The sequence below is a fragment of the Polypterus senegalus genome, chromosome 15 (assembly GCF_016835505.1).
Source record: "Polypterus senegalus isolate Bchr_013 chromosome 15, ASM1683550v1, whole genome shotgun sequence".
In the NCBI taxonomy this organism is placed as follows: domain Eukaryota; kingdom Metazoa; phylum Chordata; class Cladistia; order Polypteriformes; family Polypteridae; genus Polypterus; species Polypterus senegalus.
In genome coordinates, this window is record NC_053168.1 from 975,175 (window position 1) to 999,262 (window position 24,088).

General features: G+C 46.1%; 1 protein-coding gene across 1 annotated transcript; it reads left to right on the forward strand.

The window, feature by feature from the left end:
- On the forward strand, nucleotides 1–23,368 carry LOC120515762 (protein-glutamine gamma-glutamyltransferase 4-like). The gene is made up of 14 exons (XM_039737050.1): nucleotides 1–324; nucleotides 6,720–6,893; nucleotides 7,800–7,906; nucleotides 10,193–10,325; nucleotides 11,513–11,631; nucleotides 14,209–14,316; nucleotides 14,543–14,717; nucleotides 15,279–15,417; nucleotides 15,493–15,596; nucleotides 16,352–16,606; nucleotides 21,043–21,324; nucleotides 21,478–21,647; nucleotides 22,648–22,784; nucleotides 22,920–23,368. Exons 1-14 carry the CDS (start codon nucleotides 174–176, stop codon nucleotides 23,056–23,058), a joined length of 2,193 nt encoding a protein of 730 aa, XP_039592984.1. The 5' UTR covers nucleotides 1–173; the 3' UTR covers nucleotides 23,059–23,368.
- Nucleotides 23,369–24,088: the final 720 nt, after the last annotated feature.

Consider the following 24,088-nt stretch of genomic DNA (forward strand, 5'->3'; position numbering starts at 1 on the left):
CGTTTGTTGTTTCTTTGATTCGTTCTTTTTGTCCGAACTGCTGGCTGTCTGCTGTGTGCCAACTTGGCTGATTAATGACATTCTCTACAAAGCTCCTGCTCTGCCTGCACCTTTATATAAACGTCTTATCTCCTCCGTCTCCCTCGCAGCCCCACTGAAGTACTGCAAGTGACATGCCAACAGGTGACATGCCAGCAGGTGACGCCCTGCCACTCACTGCACACACACCTGGACGCCAGCCAACCTGCCAGCTACTTAAAGGCCTGACGAGGGGAGAAGGAGAGCGACGACGACGGAGTGCAGCTGCAGCCATGAGTGACCCGGGTGAGCGCCCGCTTTATAGCGCCTTTCATCTCCGTCTCTGTGTCTTCTATTGTGCTATCGATCTCAGCCTGTCTGTCTGTGTATTATATAGCGCCTTACATGCTTGTCTGTTATTAAATGCCTTACACTATCTATCTATCTATCTATCATATAGTGCCTTTCATATCTATCTATCTATCTATCTATTATATAGTGCCTTATCTATCTATCTATCTATCTATCTATCTATCTATCATATAGTGCCTTTCAATCAATCTATCTATCTATTATATAGTGCCTTATCTATCTATCTATCTATCTATCTATCTATCTATCTATCTATCTATCAATCTATCTATCATATAGTGCCTTTCATATCTATCTATCTTTCTATCTATCTATCTATTATATAGTGCCTTATCTATCTATCTATCTATCTATCTATCTATCTATCTATCTATCTATCTATCTATCTATCTATCTATCTATCTATCTATCTATCTATCTATCTATCTATCATATAGCGCCTTTCATTTATCTATCTATCTATCCATAGATGCATGGTAGGACTGTTTTCTCTCTTTTTTCACAAATTTGTTTTTCAGACTGGGAGTTGCATTGTTTGTATTTATGGTAATCTGCTCTTCGACTTAATGACCATTTTTTTCCAGAATTTTTTCTTTTTTCTTTTTTTTTTTTGCCATTTTGTAGTGCTGAAGGTACAAAAGTTCCCTTCCTGTAAAACATGAAGAAAAGTTAAAAATTGCAGTTATCCGGGGGAAGACATACGATTACTAATTGACACTTAATTATCTACGAAGTCACCAACCTTTAAAATTGCCGATCGTGTTGCCCTGCAAGGTTAGCCTTCTGATCGCCCAAAGTGCACTTGCTTCGAGGTGTTTAAATAACATATTAAAATCTCATGATCCACTTCACCGATTGCTGATTTTTTCACAGTTTGTGCAGAATGTCGATATGTTTCAGTCTTCCAAACGGCATTGAATTTCATTTTATATTTTTTAAATTATTCATATTTTTTGTTTTCTATGGGGTTTTCTATGTACACAACGTGAGCGTTTGAAAACTGCTTTATAACGATTTTTGTTCTTTCAATAACAAACAAGTGTGCTTAAATCTTTTTTGATTTTACACATATATTCCCTAAAAACATTTTTATCTGCGGGTTTTTTGTGTTTTATTAGAAATAAATACAAGGATCTTTGTAAGTTGAAAACGCATTGTTAACCGGCACTTCCTGTAAGGTTCTGCAGAGGATAGTGCTTCGGAAGAAGGCTTCAGGGCCGCTATTTACCGTTGGAGCGCCCCCTAGATGGACATTTATCGGGAAACGTTATTTAATAAAGTTTTCTTCATCGTAAAACCTTACCGATTTTCCATTTAATCAAACATATAGTTCTCAATTTAAGTATATCTGTGTTTAATTTTCCAAACATACATATCTGTATTGTGTGAAGTGCTTTGTAACACAATTCGTAATCGCTATGAAAGGCGCTATATATAAAGCTTTTATAAACTGAATGTGAATTTCCAGTGCAGACATTATTGGGCTAAAACATCTGCTGTATATTATAATTTCAAGTGTTAGTAAGGTAAAGATCTCTTTTGTAATTCTTTTTTTCCCCAAAAAGTGTGTTTCATCTTTCTATTACTTTTCAGAATACTGTGATGTATTTATCTATTTATTGGTAACTTACTGAGGCTCTCAGACATCTGACATAACACATAATTTGCTCTCAGATCCACTTAATCCAATTCAGGGTCAGACAGCCAAATCCTGGACAAGTGCCATGAACATGGGAAAGGCGCTATATCGATAAAATGTATTATTATTATTATTATTATTAAGGTGGCAGGCTAACGCGTGACCCACTCATTCACATACTGGGGCCAATTATGAGTCATAAATCAACTTAACCTCCCTTTATTTTTGTAATTCTCCGCACAGGGAGAACACGCGGAGTTCACATGTACAACAGTTAGGTGTGCTAATAAAACTTGGCTTACTGGACCTGTAAAGCAGTGAGACCACCCGGCGGGCACCCTGCTGCCCAGCTGATCAGCAAAAGAAAGCCATCTGTTCACCATGTATTCACTTTAAAAGGCCTCTTAATACAGTTCAGGAGCAAAGGTGAAGGAGCCCATCCTCGCAGCAAGGCAGCAAGGCAGCAACCACACCCAAATGGGATGCTTGTCAATGCCAGGATGTATTCACACACACACACACATTGGACAAGCTCAGAGGTTCTGACTGATATGACCTACACAGCTGGGTCGCATGATGACATGTCGTTTTGTGACTCGCTTATCCACACCAGGGTCTCGTGTAGAGCTGGAGCCTATCTCAGCTAGCACAGGGCACAAGGCAGGAACAAGCCCTGGGCGGTGTGCCAGTCCATCACTGGGCAAACACACACAAGGCCCAGTTTAGCATCACCAGTTCACCTAACTTGCATGTCTTTGCACAGTGGGAGGAAACTGGAACACCTGGGGGACAGACAAGGGGAGAACATGCAAATGGCAAACGTGGTCACCTTACTGTGAGGCAGCACAACTGTGCCAACATGCCACCCTGTGTCACATGATGTTGTGAAGAATATACAAAGATGTGGAGACAATGACAACTGTGTTTCTTTTGCACATCTAATTCTGTAGTAGAGGGTGTTGTGCCACGTTGGCCATTATGAAGGGGCTGAGACGTCCAGCAGAATGGCGCCTTAAACTGGCTAACTGAGCAGATTACAATATGAAGGCTTTGGAGGCGACTCGGACCCCTTCTTCAGGCAGATATTATCAATGCATGTCACACAATCCTATTATCTGCCTGAAGAAGGGGTCCGAGTCGCCTCCAAAGCCTTCATATTGTAATCTGCTCAGTCAGCCAGTTTAAGGCGCCATTCTGCTGGACTTCTCACTACACACCTAATACTGCAAGTTACAATAAAGCCGCCATTTGTTACTCCACAGTTTATTCTCCACATTAACGTTCTAAGAATTCAAATCTTCTGATTGTAATCACCACCCCGTCTCTACTAAAGCCATTTGTTTCACGTTGGCTTTGAGAAGTTCTCTCCGTGATGACTGCCATATTAGAAGGCCTCAACGTCAGGCCTTTCTTTGTGTTTGCTGTTACTTTATTAAATGTGAAAGGTCTTGCTGAGATTCAATTGTCATTCTGTACAAAATACAATATTATTTAAGTAACGTTATACTGTATGTTAAAATTAGTTTAATTGCTCAAAATCAAATCTAACATGAATGTCATCCCTTGTTTTCCTGTCATTTGTGTTTCTCGAGTGTGCAGCCTTGACTTGAGTGTGTCGCACACGCAGATCTGCTTGTTGTATTTCAGAAGGTTTTAGATGTCGTGTTGTATTTCAATTCTCTAACATGAACAGCAGTGAAATAAGAACACATAGTAACGGAAATGCTAACCCAAAGGTTAAAGTACAAAACTCGGATAAGCAAGACATTGAACTGCTTAGCTGAATGCTGTCAATAATGAGAGTAAAATAAATCAGTTGTAATAAAATGTAACTACGCAGAATTCTGATAGAAGAAGCCTGATGGGATGAGCAGCACATGGAGGGGCAGACGTTTAGCAGGAAGGACAGACAGAACTGAAAAGGGGGTCTCATTGTTGCTCATTTTGTCAAACAGAATTTAAACTCCAGGCCTCTTCATTTGGACGTTGAGCCCACCTTAGTGAGGACGTCTGGATTTGTCAGGATGAGGCCTACTTTTAGGAGTGTGTTGTAGACCCCCAATGCAGTCACCAATTTAATTTACTAATGTGAACTAACTAACTAACTAACGTAACCAGTGACTGTTTGTCTGCAGTTTGTAATAATAAGGATAGAATTGAGGGAGTGCATGTGATTGGCCCACTGAGGTCAGCTGACCATCATATCATTCAATTCTCAGTGTTTTCGAAGAGCGAAGAGAAACAGAGGTGGCGGAGCATGAAAGGGATAAACTGGAATAAGCGTTTAGGTGTGAAGACAGAGAGTAAAGATTAAAAACATTGACACAGGACAAGTTCATCCCAAAATCTGGAATTAGAAAATAGCAAATAGTTTCCTGTTTTAAAAACCAGTCTTTGTGTGAGATGGTCTGAGAATGTCACCACTCCATGTGTAAATCACATCAAAAGACGCGTCTCTATTTAAAATCAAGAAAGCTCGGCACTAATGCACTGTGAATCATCATTAGTGTAGTCGCTTTATCGAATACTTCAGTTATTTTTGTCCTGCTGATTCCCTCCCACTCAGCGTCAGAAGCACCAGAACTCGTCCATTCAGCCACCACAGACTGGACAGCCAGACGACACCTGCAGCCACATGTGCTGTTCCAGTTTGAAGGGACACTTGAAATGACCGGCATGTCACAGCAGTGTGGTACAAAAAGCCAAACAGACATATGGGGGACATGAAAACGTGACAGAGACAGACCTGCAAATCAAATAACTGCAGACTTTTAGGAATAAACGGTCAAAGTGGACCATCAGAATGGTGGACCACAGCAGGAGTGTTTGGTCAGCGCTCTCTGATATTCTTCTAGCGTTTCTGTCTTCTGATTTTTGATTTTTCTAAAAGAAATCACATTGACCGGGAAGGCCGTGGCCTGTGAGTTTCTATTAAGTAAGGTTAGGGTTAGGGTTAGGGTTCATCATGCCACTTGCACTCTCACAGGGGGCTTGCTTCTCACAGTCCAATGTCAGCTGGGCAACCCTGTGCAGTTCTGTCATTTAATCTACTGCCACTATGCCTTATAATACAACAGAAAAGTTGAAAATGGATGATCTACTTCTGAATAAACAGGCAGCAACAATACAGGGCTGAGTACAACTACACAACAGACCTCAAGGACTAATGTGAGCAAAAAACAAAAATGAACAAACATCAAAGAGTACAGTACAGGCACGCAGAATACATCCAATAAAAATACTAGGAGTAGGATGACAAAAATAAATCAAAATACATATTGCCAGTTATCAGAACACTTTAATCTAATGCTACATTATTAATGGCACCAGCCCATTGGTTATATAAGACGTCTTTGTCCAGTATGATGGCATTGGGAGCTGCAGCCTACTGTGGGAACAATGGGCTTAAAATAAATGTATAGGAGTGTTAGGAGGGGAGCTGACAACAAACCTGTACAGTTAAACATTTGATTAAATGTCACCATTTCAGGATACAAAATGTCCTTTTTTTTAGCATGTTACAAAAGTCCCCTACCAAAATTACAAATGTGCCCTTTTAAGGTTACAAAGAGGCCCTACCATCTATCTATCTGTCTGTCTATAGTATTCTATAGTGCCTTTCATTATCTATCTATCTATCTATCTATCATATAGTGCCTTTCATTATCTATCTATCTATCTATCTATCTATCATATAGCACCATTCCGTCTGTCTGTCTGTCTGTCTGTCTATCATATAGCTGCTTACCCATTGTCTCTCTCTGCATTATATAGCGCCTTTTCCGTCTCTCTGTCACACAGCACCTTAAACACTATCTGTGTATTATATAGCGCCTTTCACACCTGTCCTGTAGCTCTTTTCACATTCTCTCTCTCTCTCACTTCCAGTTCAAACAGATTTGTGGTCACAACACTGAATTGTGCCACCCAGGTGGCTTCAGTAGGCTACCCTGCCCTGTGCCCTGATGCCCCGCAGGTTTCACTTTATGTCACCCAGTTATGTTCTTCTTCTGAAGGTGGGCACCAAACCGGACTGCCAGTCTTTCCTTTCTGGGTGGGCAAAGGGGCTCATGGGGGTCTTGACTGCTTGTAATGGACACAGAGCTTTGTGAGGACTTCAGGCTGACGTGCTCTGAGTGAACGTCTGCCGTGTCTGATTATTTGTCACTCGTCATGAAGCCTTTGCTGTTTTGCGAGTTACTTCACATTTAAACAGGCATTTTTAATTTGATGGCTGTGTAGATGTGACGTCTGCTGCTGGCCTCGTGACTCTGTGACGTCAGACTGCTTAAGATGGTAGCACGCAGCTTCTTGATGTTGGACTGACTTTGGAGACAAACGCTCATTTGTGGTGCCAGACATGCAGCCCAGTTGTCTTTGTGACTTGTGGCCGTTGACACACTCACCTCTTCTCAGGATTCGCTTGTGTAGTTTGTTCAGATTCTGCTGGTGCCCGCTGATGCCAGGGTCCCCCACAGATGCCAGGGTCCCACACCCTCCCTTTTTTTTTTTTGCTCACCTGGATGTGCCAGAGAATGGCATGATGCCCTCACTGGTGGCACTGTCACTTTCTGTTGGCTCATCTGTCTACATGTGAATGTGTTTTCTGTCCAGCCGAGTCTTCTTGACTGGCATTGTCTCTCCATGTGCTGCCCTTTTTATTTCTCTCTTCTTTTCTTTGCCATGCCAGCCTTGAAAGTGGAAAGCCTGAGCGTCTGTGCCAGCGAGAACAGGAAGAGGCACCACAGCGACGACTACGACAACCCGGCCCTGATTGTGAGGCGCGGCCAGGATTTCAAGATCAGGCTGAGGCTGAACCGGCCATTGAGGAAGGGCGACCCGCTGTGTGTCCAGTTAGCTGTGGGTGAGTGTTGTGGCGCTGGGGGTCCAGGTGTGATGCTGTGTAAGTCACAATCGATTAAGGGGTCTGCCAAGTGAGTAAATGTCAGCACAGCTAAATAGTGGTGGTCTCCTGTAAGACCACATCACACTACACGACTTTGTTAGAGATTTCAATCTATCTTAGTGACCCGGTGGCAGTCGTAGCACATGCCAGTGACAGAAACTCATTTAGTGTGACAACCCTAGTGGTCTGTGACCCACCTTGACAAGATCAAACCAGTTTGGGCACCGTCACAAAATGTCAATCCTAGCCTTCAGTTTCATGATCTTAGTGAATGGGGGGGGGGGCAGTCATGTAGTGTGACGTCCCCAGTGGCTCGGTGGTCTGCATGAACATAAATCCTGAGAGAGAAGCTGACTTGACTGGCACCGCGGCCTGTAAGACCCCTCTGGGTGTCCTGAGTGGAGTCACGCGCCTCTCTTCTTGTGCAAAGTGAAGCTCTGAGTTGTTTGCAGTGAATTCAAGTTGTGCCAATCATTTCACTCGTCACTATCTGTAACCATCACTTGTCACAAAGACGCAGCTGCTCTTCATTGTCCTCGTGCTGTCACTCCTGGCTGACAAGCCAACAGCGAGGACTGACGGCAGCTGACAACACAAGTTTAGAAGAAGTGATCTGGTGACACAGGTGTGGACAGAAACGAGGTGAAGTGAGGACAACTAGAGAGACAGTGGCAGTGCCAGCCAGGGTAATTATGGGGGTCCCACGCAGTCAGAAGAATGTGTGACAGCTAAAGGGACAAAATCAAAGTCAGAGATAAGCAGTCAAGCACAAGGTGGGTGCCCACCAGGCCTTCAGTGCCACTAAGATGTGAACAGATGGCACGTGGATGCCAACGGCTCTAATGGCGTCTTCTGTATCCGCAGGCGCCCAACCCCTGCAGTCCAAGGAGACCCTGGTGCTGATCCCCCTGCAGCAGACGCAGCTCTCTGGGGCCTGGACAGCCACTTTGGGAGCCAACCAAGGACTTGAGGTGAGTGGACGGGATGAAGATGTGGCGCGAGCCTGGGGGCTGTGGCAGTGATGGGGCGATCGTGCAGTTGGCTCATAAGCTCTGATAGTCAATTCAAGAATGGGAAGCTCAGAGATTTAAGGTACATGGAGGTCGATATGATGGCCACAGTCCTTATGAAGCTTTAGGTGGGTCGTCTGTGTGTCCCAGTAAGGAGTCGAACCTGCAGCCTTGGCACTTAGCTGCTGTACCACACTGTGTGAGCAAACTGCATGATGGCAGAGGACTGTTTAGGTGCCACACTCCAGTCGAACACCTGTGTGTGCTGCACGCCCATCTTGATCTCAGGAAAGCAGGGCACAGCCGTGGTGGTCCAACAGGAGCAAAGGGAGGACCCCACTGTGGGCACCGCCACACTTGCCAATTGGGAGCGAGCCGAGTTTGTTTGGACGTCTTTGTGTTGTTTTCTGCATCCTTTCATGGCAGACTGGAGTCTGATTTGGGGTTGGCCGCGTCTTCAATGTCGTTTTTATTCTCAGTGTGTTCGTCTTGTGTTTGTTTAACGCCGTTATCGTTTGCCATGCGCGTCCTCGTCTTGTGTGCTTACAGCTGCTGTGTTGTTGCCCTCCAAGGGACTGCTGGGAGTTTGTGGCGTCTTCAGAGCAGTGGCTCCTGTGATTGTGTTCGCTTTTTCGATGTCTTGTGCTTTCTTCTGATCGTTGGAGTGTTTTGATTTCTGAGATGCCAACTCCAGTGCTGATACCCATTTTCTGTTTCACTTTCTTATTGGCGTCCTTCTCCAGTGCCTTTTGTCGTGGCGTTGCAATGGCAGTCCAATCGGAAGTCATGAGATACGATGTCAGCGATGTGACGGTATGAAGGTGACACTTGGCGCCCCGTTTTTTTACTTTCGTTTCCCAGTATTCGATTCGTTGGTGACATATTTTGACTAACTTAGCGTTTTTGTGTTGGTTTAATAAAAGATTTGACTTTGATTTCCCAATTGAAGATCTTTGTGTTTGTTTCCTGACTTACGTCCTCAATTCAGATTATTTCTGCTATTTCCCACAAGCATAAAGGCTGATGTTGCCCACCTCCTGGTTATCCGAGATTGCGGATTCAGTCTGCCATCTTTGGCGCCTGTGACTCTGGTTTTCTCATGACTTCAGTGTTTGGCCTTGACTAGTGACAGGACTGCTCATCTGCCATCAACACAACCACCGGTGGCCTTAACTGTTACCAAAGTGAAGCAGGAGTTGTTAACGACGGCCCAGAAACTCAAGCCAAGACTGAGAATCAAATCAGGATGAAGAAAACGACGCGCCGTTACCAGAAAATCAGAACACAGAGCACTAAAGTGAAACTTTTTCACAGTTTAAAATCCGTAATCTCGGACACAGGGATGATGTTGCTGCACTGCAATGTAAAGCAAGTGTTTGTGAAGCAAGTCATGGTGCATGCTGGGACGAGCTCCCTAGTAACCATGCAGTGCTACCTAGCAACCTGTTAACTGCTCACTGAAACCCCATAATGGCAGCTTGACGTTCTTTAAGAGTTGACCAAAAATAATGAAAATCCTTCTTGAACAAAGACGTTAAATAAAAACACACAACGTGAAAATAAATCATTTAAATGTGCCTTTTGAGATATTAAAGCCACATAAACGAAGCCAAACAAATATCTACGCCAATAATATTCAGTGCAAGTCGTCACACAAAGTCATACCCGCCGAGACACGAACGCCAAACCAGGGGGTCGCACTCCGCGTCCTTTAGCGTCTTCAGGTGTTCACGTTTTCTGCTCTACGTTGAAATTCATGCTCAGGATTTCCATTCATTTTAGTGAACCCATCAGATGTTTTTTGTTTTTTTGAAATCCATCGGTAAGAAGACGGTATGGCGGATCACGTGGTTGATCGCTCAGTCGCTCGCCGCTCCCACGTTGTCGTTTGACTCGACTCATTGTGCAGCTTTATAAAAAAGTGAACGTTTCAGCAGAAGTAAGAAGAGAAGTTTCTTTTATTTCTGTTCGTTATTCCGCCTCGTACGATGTCTTGTGTTAGGAATTTGTAATTTCTCGCATTCCCCACAAGGTCAGCGTGCAGGGTCAGCCGTTGGACAGCAATTGCAGGTAAAGGGCCCAGCAGAGTAGGACCCCCTTTGGCAGCGACGGGATTTGAGCTGGCAAGTGTTAGCGATACCAGCACAGACCCTGAGCCTCAGAGCCGCCACTGTGACTTCTACGTCGGTTTGGAGTTGTGATTTAACTGAACCATCTAAGTGTGTTCTCTTTGCTTTCTTTTGCTAGTATGAGGTCCTCATTAAAAGTCCTCCCAATGCCGCAGTGGGGAAGTACACCCTCACGGTGACAGACAAGGGCAGCTACACGTATGTGCCACCAGACAAGGACGTCTACCTGCTCTTCAATCCCTGGTGTAAAGGTAATGTCACGTCTCGTCCACTGAGCCGCCAACCTCATGTGACATGTCAACTCATTCATCCAGCCAGCCTGCCCGCCTGCCCTGTGAGCGCGCCATTCAGTCTGTGCCCATTGCCAGGCCTGTGTTAGGGTCACCTCAGTTAGACCCCTAAAGGGAGTCCACATGCAAATGGAGGATGCCATCTGCCTCCTTCACATGGGCTCACACTGCTAAGGAAGCCTGGCGCATGTGCCACATGAACTGGTGAACGAGGGCGCTGGGACCCTCTTGGCTGTGCTAGCGTTGTGTTTTTCTCGTCCTTCTTGCTACGGGTTTTCTGCCAGGACAGGCTCAGCTATTTGTTACGTTTGTAGAAAACGCTTAACGTAGGCACACGATTTCACGTGGCAGAGGCACATGTGGCCTGACTGTGAAGGGACAGCTGTGACTTGAGAAATGATGAACTTGCCATCTGAGGGGGTTTCAGAGTGAATTTCATGTCCTTTATCTTGGAAATGACCTGCCTGATGGGTGGGTCTCAGTTTCCTTGAAAGCTTACACGTTGTAATCGGTTCAGTTAGCCAATGAAAGGCGTCATTTTACTCGACTTCTCATTGTATACATAGTGGCTAACATGGCACAGCACCCTACTACTATTGGCAGGAGAAGCGCCACGTCAGGATACTGAGAGGAGGGCTTGTAACGGTTTCTAAATATTTGATTACTTCTACTTCTGTACAAATGACTAACAGACAGAAATGCCGTGTGCACAGCTGACCCGCAGCTCTAGTCAGGGTATGCCGGCCTGAAGGGGGCACCTCTTATATTAGCAGGCAGGTCAGTCCACAGTGTTGGGGTCCTGTAACTTAAAGCTCAACCTCCTCCTGTTATTTTATTAACCCTTGGCATCTGAACTAGGCCGCCATCTTGAGCTCTCAATGTGTGCTCAGGTTTGTAAGTCACGACAAGCCTCGGCCATTTCAGGCTTTCTATGTTAAAAGCCAAACTGTTAGCCAGTGTAAGAACCTGAGGACAGGAGTTAGGTGTTCGTACTTTGTAGTTCTTGTAAGGATTCTGTCTGCGTCAACCGAATTAAGTGAAAGCTGCATAAAGGACGATCTCTGCCCATTCTTGACTAGCAATATGGACGCCATGCTGTCCTGCCAGGCAGAGCCTGATGAGTTTTGTGTTTTTGTGTCTTTACTCAGAGGACGTGGTTTACCTGGAGGAAGAGGACAAAAGGCAGGAGTACGTGCTCAGTGACACCGGCTACCTGTACTTGGGCTCCTTCAATCGCATTGAGGGCATTCCGTGGAACTTTGGCCAGGTAAGGACACTTGCAGCCATGCAGGGAGAAACCTCAGAAACGGCAGCTTGGCTCTTCTCTTTGAGTGAATTGTAGCAGCGTATCGTTAACGCGCTTTTTAATGCGGCATTTCGGTGCTCCATTGCTGTGATGCAGCGGCCCGTTTGTAGAGGAATGTGACCCCAGATGTTGTGATATGTGACGTCCTTAATCAACAATTTAAAAGCCAGTGCCACATTGACTGGCATCCTGGTGAAGCTCGTCTACGGTCAGCGGGGTGGACATCTAAATGAAACAAGGCCTGTGGTCTCCCCAGTGATGAGTCTGTGCTGGAGAGTTGTGTGGGATTGTATACTGGACACACACGGACACACACATCTAGCTTTATATGTGGGATTAAGTATCAGCAGGCCGCTTACTGGACACGCAGGCCACAACAACTCACGACATATCACCGATCTTCACCGTTGCCTACAACGACATTTAGAATTGGTAATAAATATTAGTTTGGACTTGTCTTGAATCTAAAATGGTGGATCACAGTAAGACCACCGACTTACCCAGCAGAGGGAGGCCCACCAATGCTGTTGTACCCCAGTGGAGCAGCAGGATTTGTGGAAATCAGAGAGTGGAGGAGAGCCGAGCCGCCGTAGTTACTGTCCACCAGCAGGCAGTAAGATCAATGGCAGAGATGACTTAGGAGAAGATTGTGCAACGCGTAGCAAGCCGTCCTAAGAACATAAGAACTGGGCAGTCGAGAGGAGACCACTCAGTCCACTTGACAGCTCTGCTCTCTCGACTTCTCCGGCTCCAACTCCATTTCAGATTCCTACAACACTTCCTTGTCATTTCCACTGGTGTCCACCATTAAGTTGAAAGAATTCTGCGGGATCTCCTTTTTTAGGATTTTTAAGGCCTGAATGAGGTCCTCCGCTGCTCAGACTAAACACTTGAATTCTCCAAGTCGGTCCCAGTCTATCCCATGATGCACCTGGCTGCTCTCCTCTGCACAGCCTCAAGTGCTGCTCTGTCTTTCTCGTAGCGTGTTGACCAGACCTGCACCCAGGACCCCAGACGTGGTCTTCTGTACCCGAGCTCGGCGTCCTTCAATATCAACAAACATTTTATTTGCCTTTTTATTCGCTTCTCCACGTTACTTAGATGATGAAAATGTTGCTGTCCATCCATCTATTATCCAGCCCACTATATTCTAACTACAGGGTCACGGGGGTCTGCTGGTGCCAATCCCAGCCAACACAGGGCGCAAGGCAGGAAACAAACCCGGGCAGAGTGCCAGGCCACCACAGGGTTGCTGTCATGAGTTCAAAAAGCACAGCTGCAGACGCACTTCCAATGTTGCCCATCGCCATCGAAATACCCGACTAGAATCCCAAAGGGCCGAGACAAATTGTGAGAAAAATAAAAGGTTTATTTCCACAAAAGTCTGTGCAGGCGCAAAGAGCAAACAGAGAAAATGAAGTCCCAGTACAGCATCTAAAAAATGAAAGTCAAGACGGAGCAGAAGCTCAGAAAATCAACTACGCAGTCCCAATACGCAAAACCAAAGACAAAGTCGAGACACACAGCGCGGGTTCGACATCCGCAATGACACAGAAACTCACAAGAGCTCTCCGCTCCAATGTGTTCAATGAACTGCCAGGAACCATGGGAAGTCCCCCCTTAAATAGTCCAGAGGGCCGTTCCTGGAGATGATGGGCAGGTGGCCCCGCCCCCTATGGAACCACCCACAAAGCACAAGGGACAAGGACAAATAAACGCAAAGAAAAATGTACATAATAAACCAAATAAATGGCATAAAATAACAGGAAACAACTTTGAGCTCCAGCCAGGGGGGATATGCTGGGTGAGCCACCACGGTTGTGTCAACACCCACCATTGTTGACTCAAGACTGGATGGATGACAGGCTGCATCACTAATAACCCTTAGAACAAATAAAACACAAGTCACAGGAGGTGACACAAAAGCTGGCGAGGCTTCACCTGGAGTGCTGTGTGCACTTTGGGTCTCCATATTACAATAAAGACCCCTGCGGTGGAGCTGGAGAAGGTCCAGGAGAGCAGCCAGGCTGATCAGAAGGCCGCGAGGTTGAAGGCGCAGAACCTTCTGGGTTTAAGCAAACGGAGGTTGAGATGTGACCTCATCAAAGTGTTTAACATTATGAGCTCCTTACCAAGAAGATGAGGGGCACAGCTGGCAGCTTGTTTAGGGCACATTTCACACCAATACTGAAGCTTTTCTTCCACATGTAAGTAGTGTGGCGGTCAATAGGATGTCAGTGACTTTCAAATCTCGGCCCACTTTTATTTTGGAGGACCTCGCTGTACAGAATGAACGAGCTTGTTGGGCTGCATGGTCTGCATTCGTCAAAGTTGTTCTGATTTGTTTAAATGTGAGAACAGTTGGGCTCAGCCAGGACAAATGCCATGAAAGTTCTTGTCTTCCGGAGGTTTCTTGCCTGGCATTATGGCTATTTGGCATCAATTGGCTGCGCGTGGTAGGATCTTCTGGTCTTGTGTGTGTTCTCCTTCTCTGTCTCTGTGGACTCATGAGCTCCCTGCTGTCTTTCCTGTCCTCAGTTTGAAGAAGGTGTACTGGACTGCTGCTTTTATCTCTTGGACAAGATTGGCATGAAGCAGACAACCAGGAAGGATGCCGTCAAGATCGCCAGGGCCATGTCAGCTGCTGTGAGTCCAAAAGGGGTTGCCATGCGGCCCATGCCGCACCGTCCTGATGGGTCACTCCTTTTATATGCATGTGATTCAGAAGGAGGTCTTTGTGATTTTTAGTAACCTGGTCAGGCAAGGGGGCACAGGAGAGAAATGTGCTGCCATATGCCAACAGCTGGCACTTCTTGATTTCCTTGTTGTTGACTCCAAGATTGCTAACGTCAGCTGTTTTGTGGTTCTCCAGGTGAACATTCAGGATGACGCTGGAGTGCTGATTGGTAACTGGTCAGGAGACTACTCTAATGGCACCCCACCATCCTACTGGACGGGCAGCTCGGCCATCCTGCAGCAGTACTACAAGACCAAGAGGCCTGTGCGTTACGGCCAGTGCTGGGTCTTCTCGGGCGTTCTCACTACAGGTGGGCCACCTACTTTATAGTCTCGTGCAACACACTTACTGTGGCAAAGTAACGAGGTCCGTTAGGAATTCCAGGCCCCCCTGGGAGGTTTCATCGCAAAAATTAAAACCGAATAAAATGATAAAAAATAAACCACAGAAACCTCGTGATTTTAAAGGAGTGGCAGGAAAACGAGTCAAAAACATCGGGCAGATTCAAAGTCGGGAACGATGCGAGGGTCCGAAGCCAGAGAGAACATCGAAAGGCACAGCAGCGAGCGGTGAAGGTTTGTGTCCATCGCAGTAGCAGATAAAGTGCCAGCCGCTGCCGTGACGTCACCTGTAATGACATGTAGGCTACACCCCCTAGTAACCACTGTGGAAGCGGTAGACAGAAACAAACAAAATGGTGGCGCTCCTAGAATTCCAAAACGAGTCGCATAACTGACTCTCTCTGTGTCACGGGCACACGTGTTTACTCGATCCGGCAGCTTCCTTTGCACCAGTTGAGCCGCAGTCTTGATGTTCAGTGCACCTCCGTATTTCTTGACGCCCTCTGCTCCCTGTCTCCATCTTTCTGCAGTGATGAGGTGTCTGGGAGTCCCGGCCAGGAGCATCACCAATTTTGATTCGGCCCACGACACCGAAGACAACCTCACCATCGACGTGTTCTTCAACCGTGCAGGTGAAATGCTCAACGACATTTCTACCGACTCCATCTGGTGAGTACGCCGGACATTCCCTTTTGGTGCCTTTTGTCTCTTCATTATTAGCACTGAATTGTGTTTCTTTTGCAGGAACTTCCATGTGTGGAATGACGTTTGGATGAAAAGGCCCGACTTACCAGAAGGCTACAATGGATGGCAAGCGATTGACGCCACTCCACAGGAGCTCAGCGAAGGTCAGGCAGGACACATCGGGCAGCAGAGGGCGCAGGCGTGTCCTGCACTGCTAACTCTTAATCGCGCCTCCTGGTCACTCCACTCAGTGTGTCCCACAGTGTGTTTGACTCACGTTGCGGTGATCAGAAGGGGACTAAAAGTAGTGACGAGCGAGTCCTGTGAATTTTCAGGGAAATATTTGTGGCCGGTGAACATTCACTGCAAAAAGCACTTTGGCCAAGTTCACCGATAAAAGTAAATGTGCAGGTTTGTGTGACACGTGTCATCCTAGAAACTTATTTCACCTCACACATTGACACTTTAGAGCCCTTCAGAGCTGACAGACCCCCAAGCCGCACATCCTAACTGTTGGAGACCCTAAGCACAAACGCTGACAACACTGAGATATTTGATAAGCTGAGCTGAGCTGAGCACTGAGCTCGATGGCCTCCTGTCTTGTCCAGTTTTTAATCGTCTGTAAATTTGGATTTTGGGGGCTCACCAGGTCCGCCACTCCAGTTGGACTCACTGATGGTGCGTGTCTTGTGTGCTTTGACGATCTTTTTGACTTTTTTAACTGTGATAATGGACTCGGTGAGAACTCCACACATTAACCGCCGGGCAGGCCGAGATGGTCGATGACTGACTCTGCGGGATTTTGACCTTCTGCTTTCAGAGTCAAATGAGCACTGCTAATGAAAGTTGGGGCTAACGAGACTTCAACATTGTGGGACCCCTGTAGTTAAACCAGTAAAGCTGTCTTTTCCTTTTCCAGGCTCCTACCAGTGTGGACCTGCCCCTCTGAAGGCCATCAAGAACGGAGACGTCCATTTAGTCTACGACACCAAGTTTGTGCTTTCGGAGGTCAACGCGGACCGCATCTTCTGGAGGGTGGACAACCCCAACACTCCACAACAGAATATGGTGAAGCTGCGTGTGGACACCATGGCGGTGGGCAAGCGCATCAGCACTAAAGCCGTGGGCAAGAACCTCCGAGAGGACATAACCAGTCAGTACAAGCACCCCGAAGGTAGGCCATGGCTGCTTGCTGCTACTTCATTTCTTTTTTAGAATTAGAATTAGAATTAGAACAATCTAGACGAGAACAGGCCATTCAGCCCAACAAAGCTCGCCAGTCCTATCCACTTGCTTCCTCCAAGAAAACATCAAGTCGAGTTTTGAAAGTCCCTAACGTCTTACTGTCTACCACACTACTTGGTAACTTATTCCAAGTGTCTATCGTTCTTTGTGTAAAGAAAAACTTCCTAATGTTTGTGCGAAATTTACCCTTAACAAGTTTCCAACTGTGTCCCCGTGTTCTTGATGAGCTCATTTTAAAATACAAGTCTCGATCCACTGTACTAATTCCTTCATAATTTTAAACACTTCAATCATGTCACCTCTTAATCTTCTTTTGCTTAAACTGTAAAGGCTCAGCTCTTTTAATCTTTCCTCATAATTCAACCCCTGTAGACCTGGAATCAGCCTAGTCGCTCTTCTCTGGACCTTTTCTAGTGCTGCTATGTCCTTTTTGTAGCCTGGAGACCAAAACTGCACACAGTACTCAAGATGAGGCCTCACCAGTGCATTATAAAGGTTGAGCATAACCTCCTTGGACTTGTACTCCACAGATCGTGCTATATAACCTAACATTCTGTTAGCCTTCTTAATGGCTTCTGAACACTGTTGAAGTTGATAGCTTGGAGTCCACTATGACTCCTAAATCCTTCTCATAAGGTGTACTCTCGATTTTTCGACCGCCCATTGTGTATTCAAACCTAATATTTTTACTTCCTATGTGTAATACTTTACATTTACTGACATTAAATTTCATCTGCCACAAATCTGCCCAAGCCTGTATGCTATCCAAGTCCTTCTGTAATGATATAACGGATTCCAAATTATCTGCTAATCCACCTATCTTGGTATCATCTGCAAACTTAACCAGCTTGTTACTTATATTCCTATCTAAATCATTTATATATATTAAAAATAGCAGCGGCCCTAGCACTGACCCCTGTGGAACACCACTCTTAACATCAGCCAGTTCTGATGAGGTTCCTCGCACCATCACCCTCTGCTTCCTGTGTCTGAGCCAATTCTGCACCCATCTAAAAACATCACCCTGAATTCCCACTTCTTTTAACTTGATGCCCAACCTCTCATGTGGCACCTTATCAAATGCTTTCTGAAAGTCCAGATAAATAATATCATAAGCTCCACTTTGATCGTATCCTTTTGTTGCCTCCTCATAGAATTCCAACATGTTAGTAAAACACGACCTCCCCATTCTGAACCCATGCTGACTGTTCAGAATAACTCCTGTCCTTGTCATGTGTTGCTCAATCTTATCCTTAATAATTCCTTCCATTAATTTTCCTGTGATGCTTGTTAAGCTTACTGGCCTATAGTTGCTTGGATCTGCCCTGTCACCCTTTTTATATAATGGGATGATATTTGCCATTTTCCAGTCCTTTGGAATCTCTCCAGTGCACAGTGACTTCCTAAAAATGTGTGTCAAGGGTTTATATATGTACTCACTAGCCTCCTTAAGAACACGAGGATAAATATTATCTGGGCCTGGTGATTTGTTTGATTTCATCTTATTTAATCTGAGCAGCACTTCTCCCTCTACAATTTCCAAATCCCTCAGTACCTCCTTAGTAGTTGTGTTTACCTCTGGCAGGTTATCCACTTGCTCACTTGTAAACACCTCAGAAAAATGTAAGTTTAGGGCATCTGCTATTTCATTGTCTGTATCTTTTAATTCCCCTTTACTATTCCTGATGAACTTGACCTCCTCCTTAACTGTTCTTTTACTACTAAAATACTGAAAGAATCTCTTGGGGTCTTCTTTCGCCTTATCTGCTATATTCCTCTCCAACTGTCTTTTAGCCTCCCTGATATCCTCCTTAATGGTTGCCCTCATGTTCTCATACGCGCTACGGTTCTCTTTGCAGTCATTAGTCTTATATGCCTTATAAAGCAGTTTTTTCCTTTGCAACTTCTTTTTTAAATCTTTATTAATCCATCGTGGAGATTTTTTTAGTTTCCTATTACTTCCAAATTTAGGTATGTATCTGTCCTGCATTACATACTTCATTCATTATCTGGGGCAGATCAGTGGGGGGGCTAAGGACTCCTTAGAGGGAGGAGTTTAAAAGCTGTGCCGTACCCCAAATGTGCAGACGCCACTATGAAAAAGGTGTGACAAAGGGTGGTTTGTGTGTCATTTCTGTCAGATTCCTTGGCTATTTGTATTCCGTCTCTTTTAATGTGCTGCCATTTCCTGTGTTTTGGGGGTGGAGCCCCAGGAGGCGGGGTCACCCTGGCATCACTGCTATTGGCTGCTGCTGTTGGCTTTAAATCTCCAGCTGAAGGAGAAACCCAGTGGTGGAGCCCTGAGTGTCTAGTGACATCCGTAGGGTTTGTTTCTCCTTTGGATTTTCTGCTTTTGGATTGTGGTTTGCCTTGGGTTACCCTTTGAGGCACATCCTTTTTGCTCTTTTGAACACACTTGTTACAGCGTATCTCTCTCTTTCGTTCGTGAAGATTCCTCATTTCCACTTTGTTTACAAGCTGGAGTTTTAACGGTTTCTCTCGCCCTTGCTGGTCATTTTGTAATATTTTGAACTGTAAAAGCAAACTCCCTGTTTTTAGGCCTGGAAAAGCCAAAGCCTGCAGGTAAGAGTTTGGGTGAGCCTCTTCTGGACAGGCCAGTGAAGCTCCTGTCCTGCTTTGGTGGTTTATCTTGGAGGCCTCACACGTTTTGCCAGGTCTGGAGCTCCGTCTTATAACACAGTGACGTGTGCACAAATGAGACAAGGCCTTTGGATTGAAGTCCTGCCTCCATGTCGTTGACTGGCCATTTGTCTTCATGGCGCTCTGTCACAATGGCAGCACTTGTCAAACTGGACAAACTGAATTGGCCGAGGCCGACTCTGCGCCTGATGACGTTTTCACTCGCCTTTCTTTAACTTCTACTCTCTAACAGTTCACCTCTCTTAGGCCTCACCCTGCCCTGTTGGCATCACGTGGCGCGCCCTTGTAGTCAGTAAGTGTGCTGCTCTTATGACGACGCGTCTCTGTTTGTAATTTTATGTGTTTATTTCAACCAACTTGTATGATCTGACGCTTGTTCTGGGGGATTTCTAAGTCATACATTTCTGACATTCATTTTTCATTCTGCCGTTTAATTTCATTCTTTTGGTGCATTTGACCGCCATCTTATATTATAACACTTGCCGCTGTTTTAGACACCTGTCACGTTTCCAATGGTGTATCGTCAGAAGCTGTGACCAGCGGGTGATCAACGTGACAGGTTAAAAAGTCTGCTGAAGTCATCTCCTTGTCCGAGGTTGCGGATTCCAAACCGTGTTTTATGTCCTTTGCTTTAAACTTTTCACATTTTTAATTTTTTATTTTGTAGGTTTGACCCTTTTGCTGGTGTTTGTTTGTTTTATCCTTTGCTTTTTGTCTGACATCTTGGCTTGATGATCGCCTTGTTTGATCTCCTGGTTTTCACCTTTTTCTGTGCCCAGAGGGGGCTGGGTGGTCTTATCTATTTTTTTTTTTTTTCTCTAAGCCCCCTTGAGTTTTTGTTTTGTTTTTTCTGTCCTCCCAACCATCGGGCCTTACTGCATTCTTTGGTACTTAGTATGGCCTAATCTTATTTGTATCTTCTTGTAGAGAGCTACACCACTTGTATGAAAATGTGCTACAGAACTAAATGTGGTTGTGGTTGTTGTTCTGCTGCTCACAAAACTGACTTCTCAGCCTGCTGCCATAACAGTGTGACCGGACAGCACTGACGGGCCTCTAATCTCGATCTCGACCTCACGCTCTCCCCGTAATTCATGAGAGGATTGTCAGAAAGTGGTTTATTCCAGAATATTTTAGTCACCATTCTTGGGTTTGGGACATTATGAGCGTCTGATTGGATGCCTGACATGTGACACCAGTAAATTATTTCATGGACATTTTGATGTCATTTGCTCTTGTTCAGGCTGGGGTCTCCATTCCAGCCCAGCGTATGACCTCCAATCTTGATAAAAACGTTCTTGGCCATTATTAGAAACAACGTGAGGTAATGAACAGGTTATCAGTTTTGGGGTGAAGCAGTATTATACTTTAAGAGCCACAAAGAGTGTGATGAAGCAAATAAGAGCCAGCGATGATGACAACTGTGACACGAGCAGATTCAATGTGATGGCTCTGAACGTTCAGTAACTTCCGCTGGGCCTTCTCTAACCCAAGCTGTGCCAGCCCTGAGCGCTTTCTGCCTTCATCCGTGCTGTTTAGCGTCACTCAGACTGGCCACAGTAAGTCCTAGCCGTCCGTGAGCCCCCTGTGAGCCCCCTGCTCCTCAGCCCTAGCCTGTGTTTTCCATCAGCTGCTGCCAGACCCCTATGATGGGGATGGTCTGTGCCTGTGGCCCCCATCACCTGACTCTGATTTGTTTTTCAGGCTCACCAGAGGAGAGAAGATCCCTAGAGAACGCCTTAAAAATGTGCCTGAAACCTGTGGAGGAGGTCTACAGCATGGTGAGGCCTGCTATGAAGGTGGACTTTGAATCCAAGGAAGTCCATCTTGGGTCTCCTGTGACTCTGAACATCACCTTCAGCAACAACACCACCTCCGTCAAGACTGTGACCTTCAGTGCCAGCTACCAGCTGCAGACCTATGATGGCAACACCGTGGAGAGCATTGGCTCCATGTCGAGCGAGATAATCGTGCAAGCAGAAAGCAGTAAGGCTTCTTCTTTCAGCTCACTCCCCAGATGAGGCCATGAACCCCACCATTGTGTGATGAGCTTCTTCTCAGCGGCTTTGCCTTCTTAGCACTTTGTGCGCCGCTCCTCCACACCGTCGCCTTCATTCTGACACCCTACTTCTCTTCTAGGCGCCGCTGTCCCTGTGGAGATCCCCGCTGACAGTTACTTCAAATTCCTCTCCAAATACAACGACGAGCTCCAAGTGCAGGTCAACGTCCTGGGAGAAACCAAAGAGGGGAAAGAGCCGCTGGCTGACTACGTCGTCGTGCATTTCACATACCCGGCCATTAAAGTTGAAGTAAGCTCACCGAAGGGTCAAACTGGGTGGCAATATGGGGCTGTGTGAACAGACCATCAAGAACATAAGTGTGGAGCTGGAGAGGTGAGCCAATCGGTGAGTTTTACAAAAGAGCGAAACTAACCCGAAGACGGGGAGACACCGAAATTTGGAAAATCCAAAGAGTGCCGTAGACAACAGCAAGTGGGCCTTTACAGAAGAGAGGAGCATGATGGGATACAGATGAGCGACTTTCACAAACCACCGGGCCCATGCTGGATGTGAATGAGCGACGGGCGGCTTGCCAGCGATTGATTCCTTTCTGAACGACCCGATTTGCCAACATGAGTGAGTGGATGTGGCGGAGCTCGCCGGGAGTGTTAGAGCGCATGTAAGACGTACGATACCCTTACTGTCACCGTACTGTACCATGAAATATCGTTTGGCCCAAGTCTGCAGATTGAAGGTTTAGCTAAAAGAGTAGACGATAAGCTAAGGAGCAGCACAGGAGTTACTATTAACAGAGTAAGTGTAAAGGTCAACACCTAAGCACAAACAGAGAAATAAGAATCGTGTGACGCCGTCAGCGTCTTCAGTTTCACGGGTAGACGTAGCGTCTTAGAACGGAGTCAGGCTGGCACCAAAGATTGGTGCTGATTTCGTATTTAACTGAAGGATCATCTCCACTCAAACTGACATCACAAGTGCGACGACTGCAGTTACGGACTTGTGATTTGTGCTGCCTAAATAAAAAATAAATTCCAGTTGTTCCCAAACGAGTGTCCTCGTCTTCAGACCCCCTGAATGAAACCGTTTGCACTTCGCATTGCAGAATTGCCGGTGAAGTGAATCGTCGCGCGAGTTTCACTAAAGTGCATGCAAATGGACACTCGTCTGTATGGCTCATCACTAACAGGGGCTGAGACCCACCGTGGGGGGACTAGCTGTGACTTTTGTGATTTTTGCCCACTTGACCCACCGATTCCTAACTTGATGTCTCCTGTTTCTGTCCAATCCACAGATGCCCGACTCGGTCCGCGCTGGCGAGAAGTTCACCTGTACCTTCATATTTAAAAACGACACCGGCGTTCCTATGGAGAACACCAAGCTGCACGTGGAAGGCCTGGGCCTCTTCAAGCTCGAGACTTTTGACGAAGGGTACGTCCATCTTGCTTCTCCATTTTCCTTTTTTTATATTCCGGGCCGTCAGAGTTTGTTGGCCTCTCTTCAGTTTTAACAGATCGGGGGGCTACTCAAAGCTGCAGCTTGTTCTTTGATTTGTTTCCATTCCAGGAACATTAAAGCCGGTGGGATCTTTGCCTCCAGGGTGGTCTGCACGGCCAGTAAACTGGGGGAGCGCAAGATCATCGCTAAGATCACGTCTGACCAGATCAGCGGCATCACGGTGGAGAGATCCATTACCATCACATAAGCCGCGTCTGATTAATTCAATGTCTTTATAGTGCCTTACATACACTTAAGGGGGCTCAGGGTGCTTTTATATCAAGATCATCCATCGGGGGCTGCAGTATTTTGAAGAGGAGAGCGTTGGGACTCGGTGGGCTGCTTCTTCTGAATGTTTTCCTCCCAGCCGTCTGGTGTGACGTCAAAGGGGGGCTCTGCGGTTTTGGGGTGAGCAATGCATTGCATGTTGACGCGCGGGTGGCCATTTTAGTGATGTGCATCGAGGTCGGCACTGTGAGAAAATGGGAATCCTTAATAAAATGGAGAGTCTGGCCAAGTCTGCTGAATATTGTCATGTGAATGCGGTGCCACAGCCGGGGATTTAGAAGTAAAGAGCGGCTGCCGTCACAAGAGACCACAGGAGTAGAAATGTGAGGACCAGCGAGCCGCAGTCACAGCACGCGTTTGATCCTCTTGTTAAATACGCCGCAGGAGGGCTAAATGGGTGGCCTTGTGGTAAGTGAGCTCAATGGACAGGGCAGACGGTGCTTGGAATTGACTTGGACTCCGAAGGTGAATGTAAAATAGAAATGGCTCAGGCCAAGAAGCACAAGCGGGGAGAGCGTCAGAAACGAGTCCAGAAGAGGAGCTACTTTGAAACGGCAGCTCCAGGGTTGGACGACTAACGTGCCGTGTCACCGACTTACGAGTTGTCACGTTGATGATGTAACTTCCTGGAGACGTCGCATGGCAACTGTGATGGTGTCCCTAACGACGGGGACTCGGGGTCGGGGCACCTTTAATAAAAACAAGATGGCGCTGTGAGAGAACGTGGAACAGAGAATTGTTTGTGCGCGCCAGCTGTGTGATACCTCGCCGGGTCCAACACCTGAGACCTTCCACAGTTTGTTTCAATCAAATGTCGCAGTTTCTAGTTGAACTCCTTAGCAGTTGAGAAATACCCAGAGGGCTGTAGTTGTACGACATGTAAATGTTATCTAAAATATGACAAGCAAGAAAACACAAAGTGAACTTCAAGTATTCAGCTCTGTGACGCC

Coding starts and splice junctions, on each gene's coding strand:
- LOC120515762 (XM_039737050.1), top strand. CDS start 174: ATGCCAACAGGTGACATGCCAGCAGGTGACGCCCTGCCACTCACTGCA. Junction 6,894..7,799: donor GTGTGTCCAGTTAGCTGTGG/GTGAGTGTTGTG, acceptor CTGTATCCGCAG/GCGCCCAACCCCTGCAGTCC. Junction 10,326..11,512: donor CTTCAATCCCTGGTGTAAAG/GTAATGTCACGT, acceptor GTCTTTACTCAG/AGGACGTGGTTTACCTGGAG.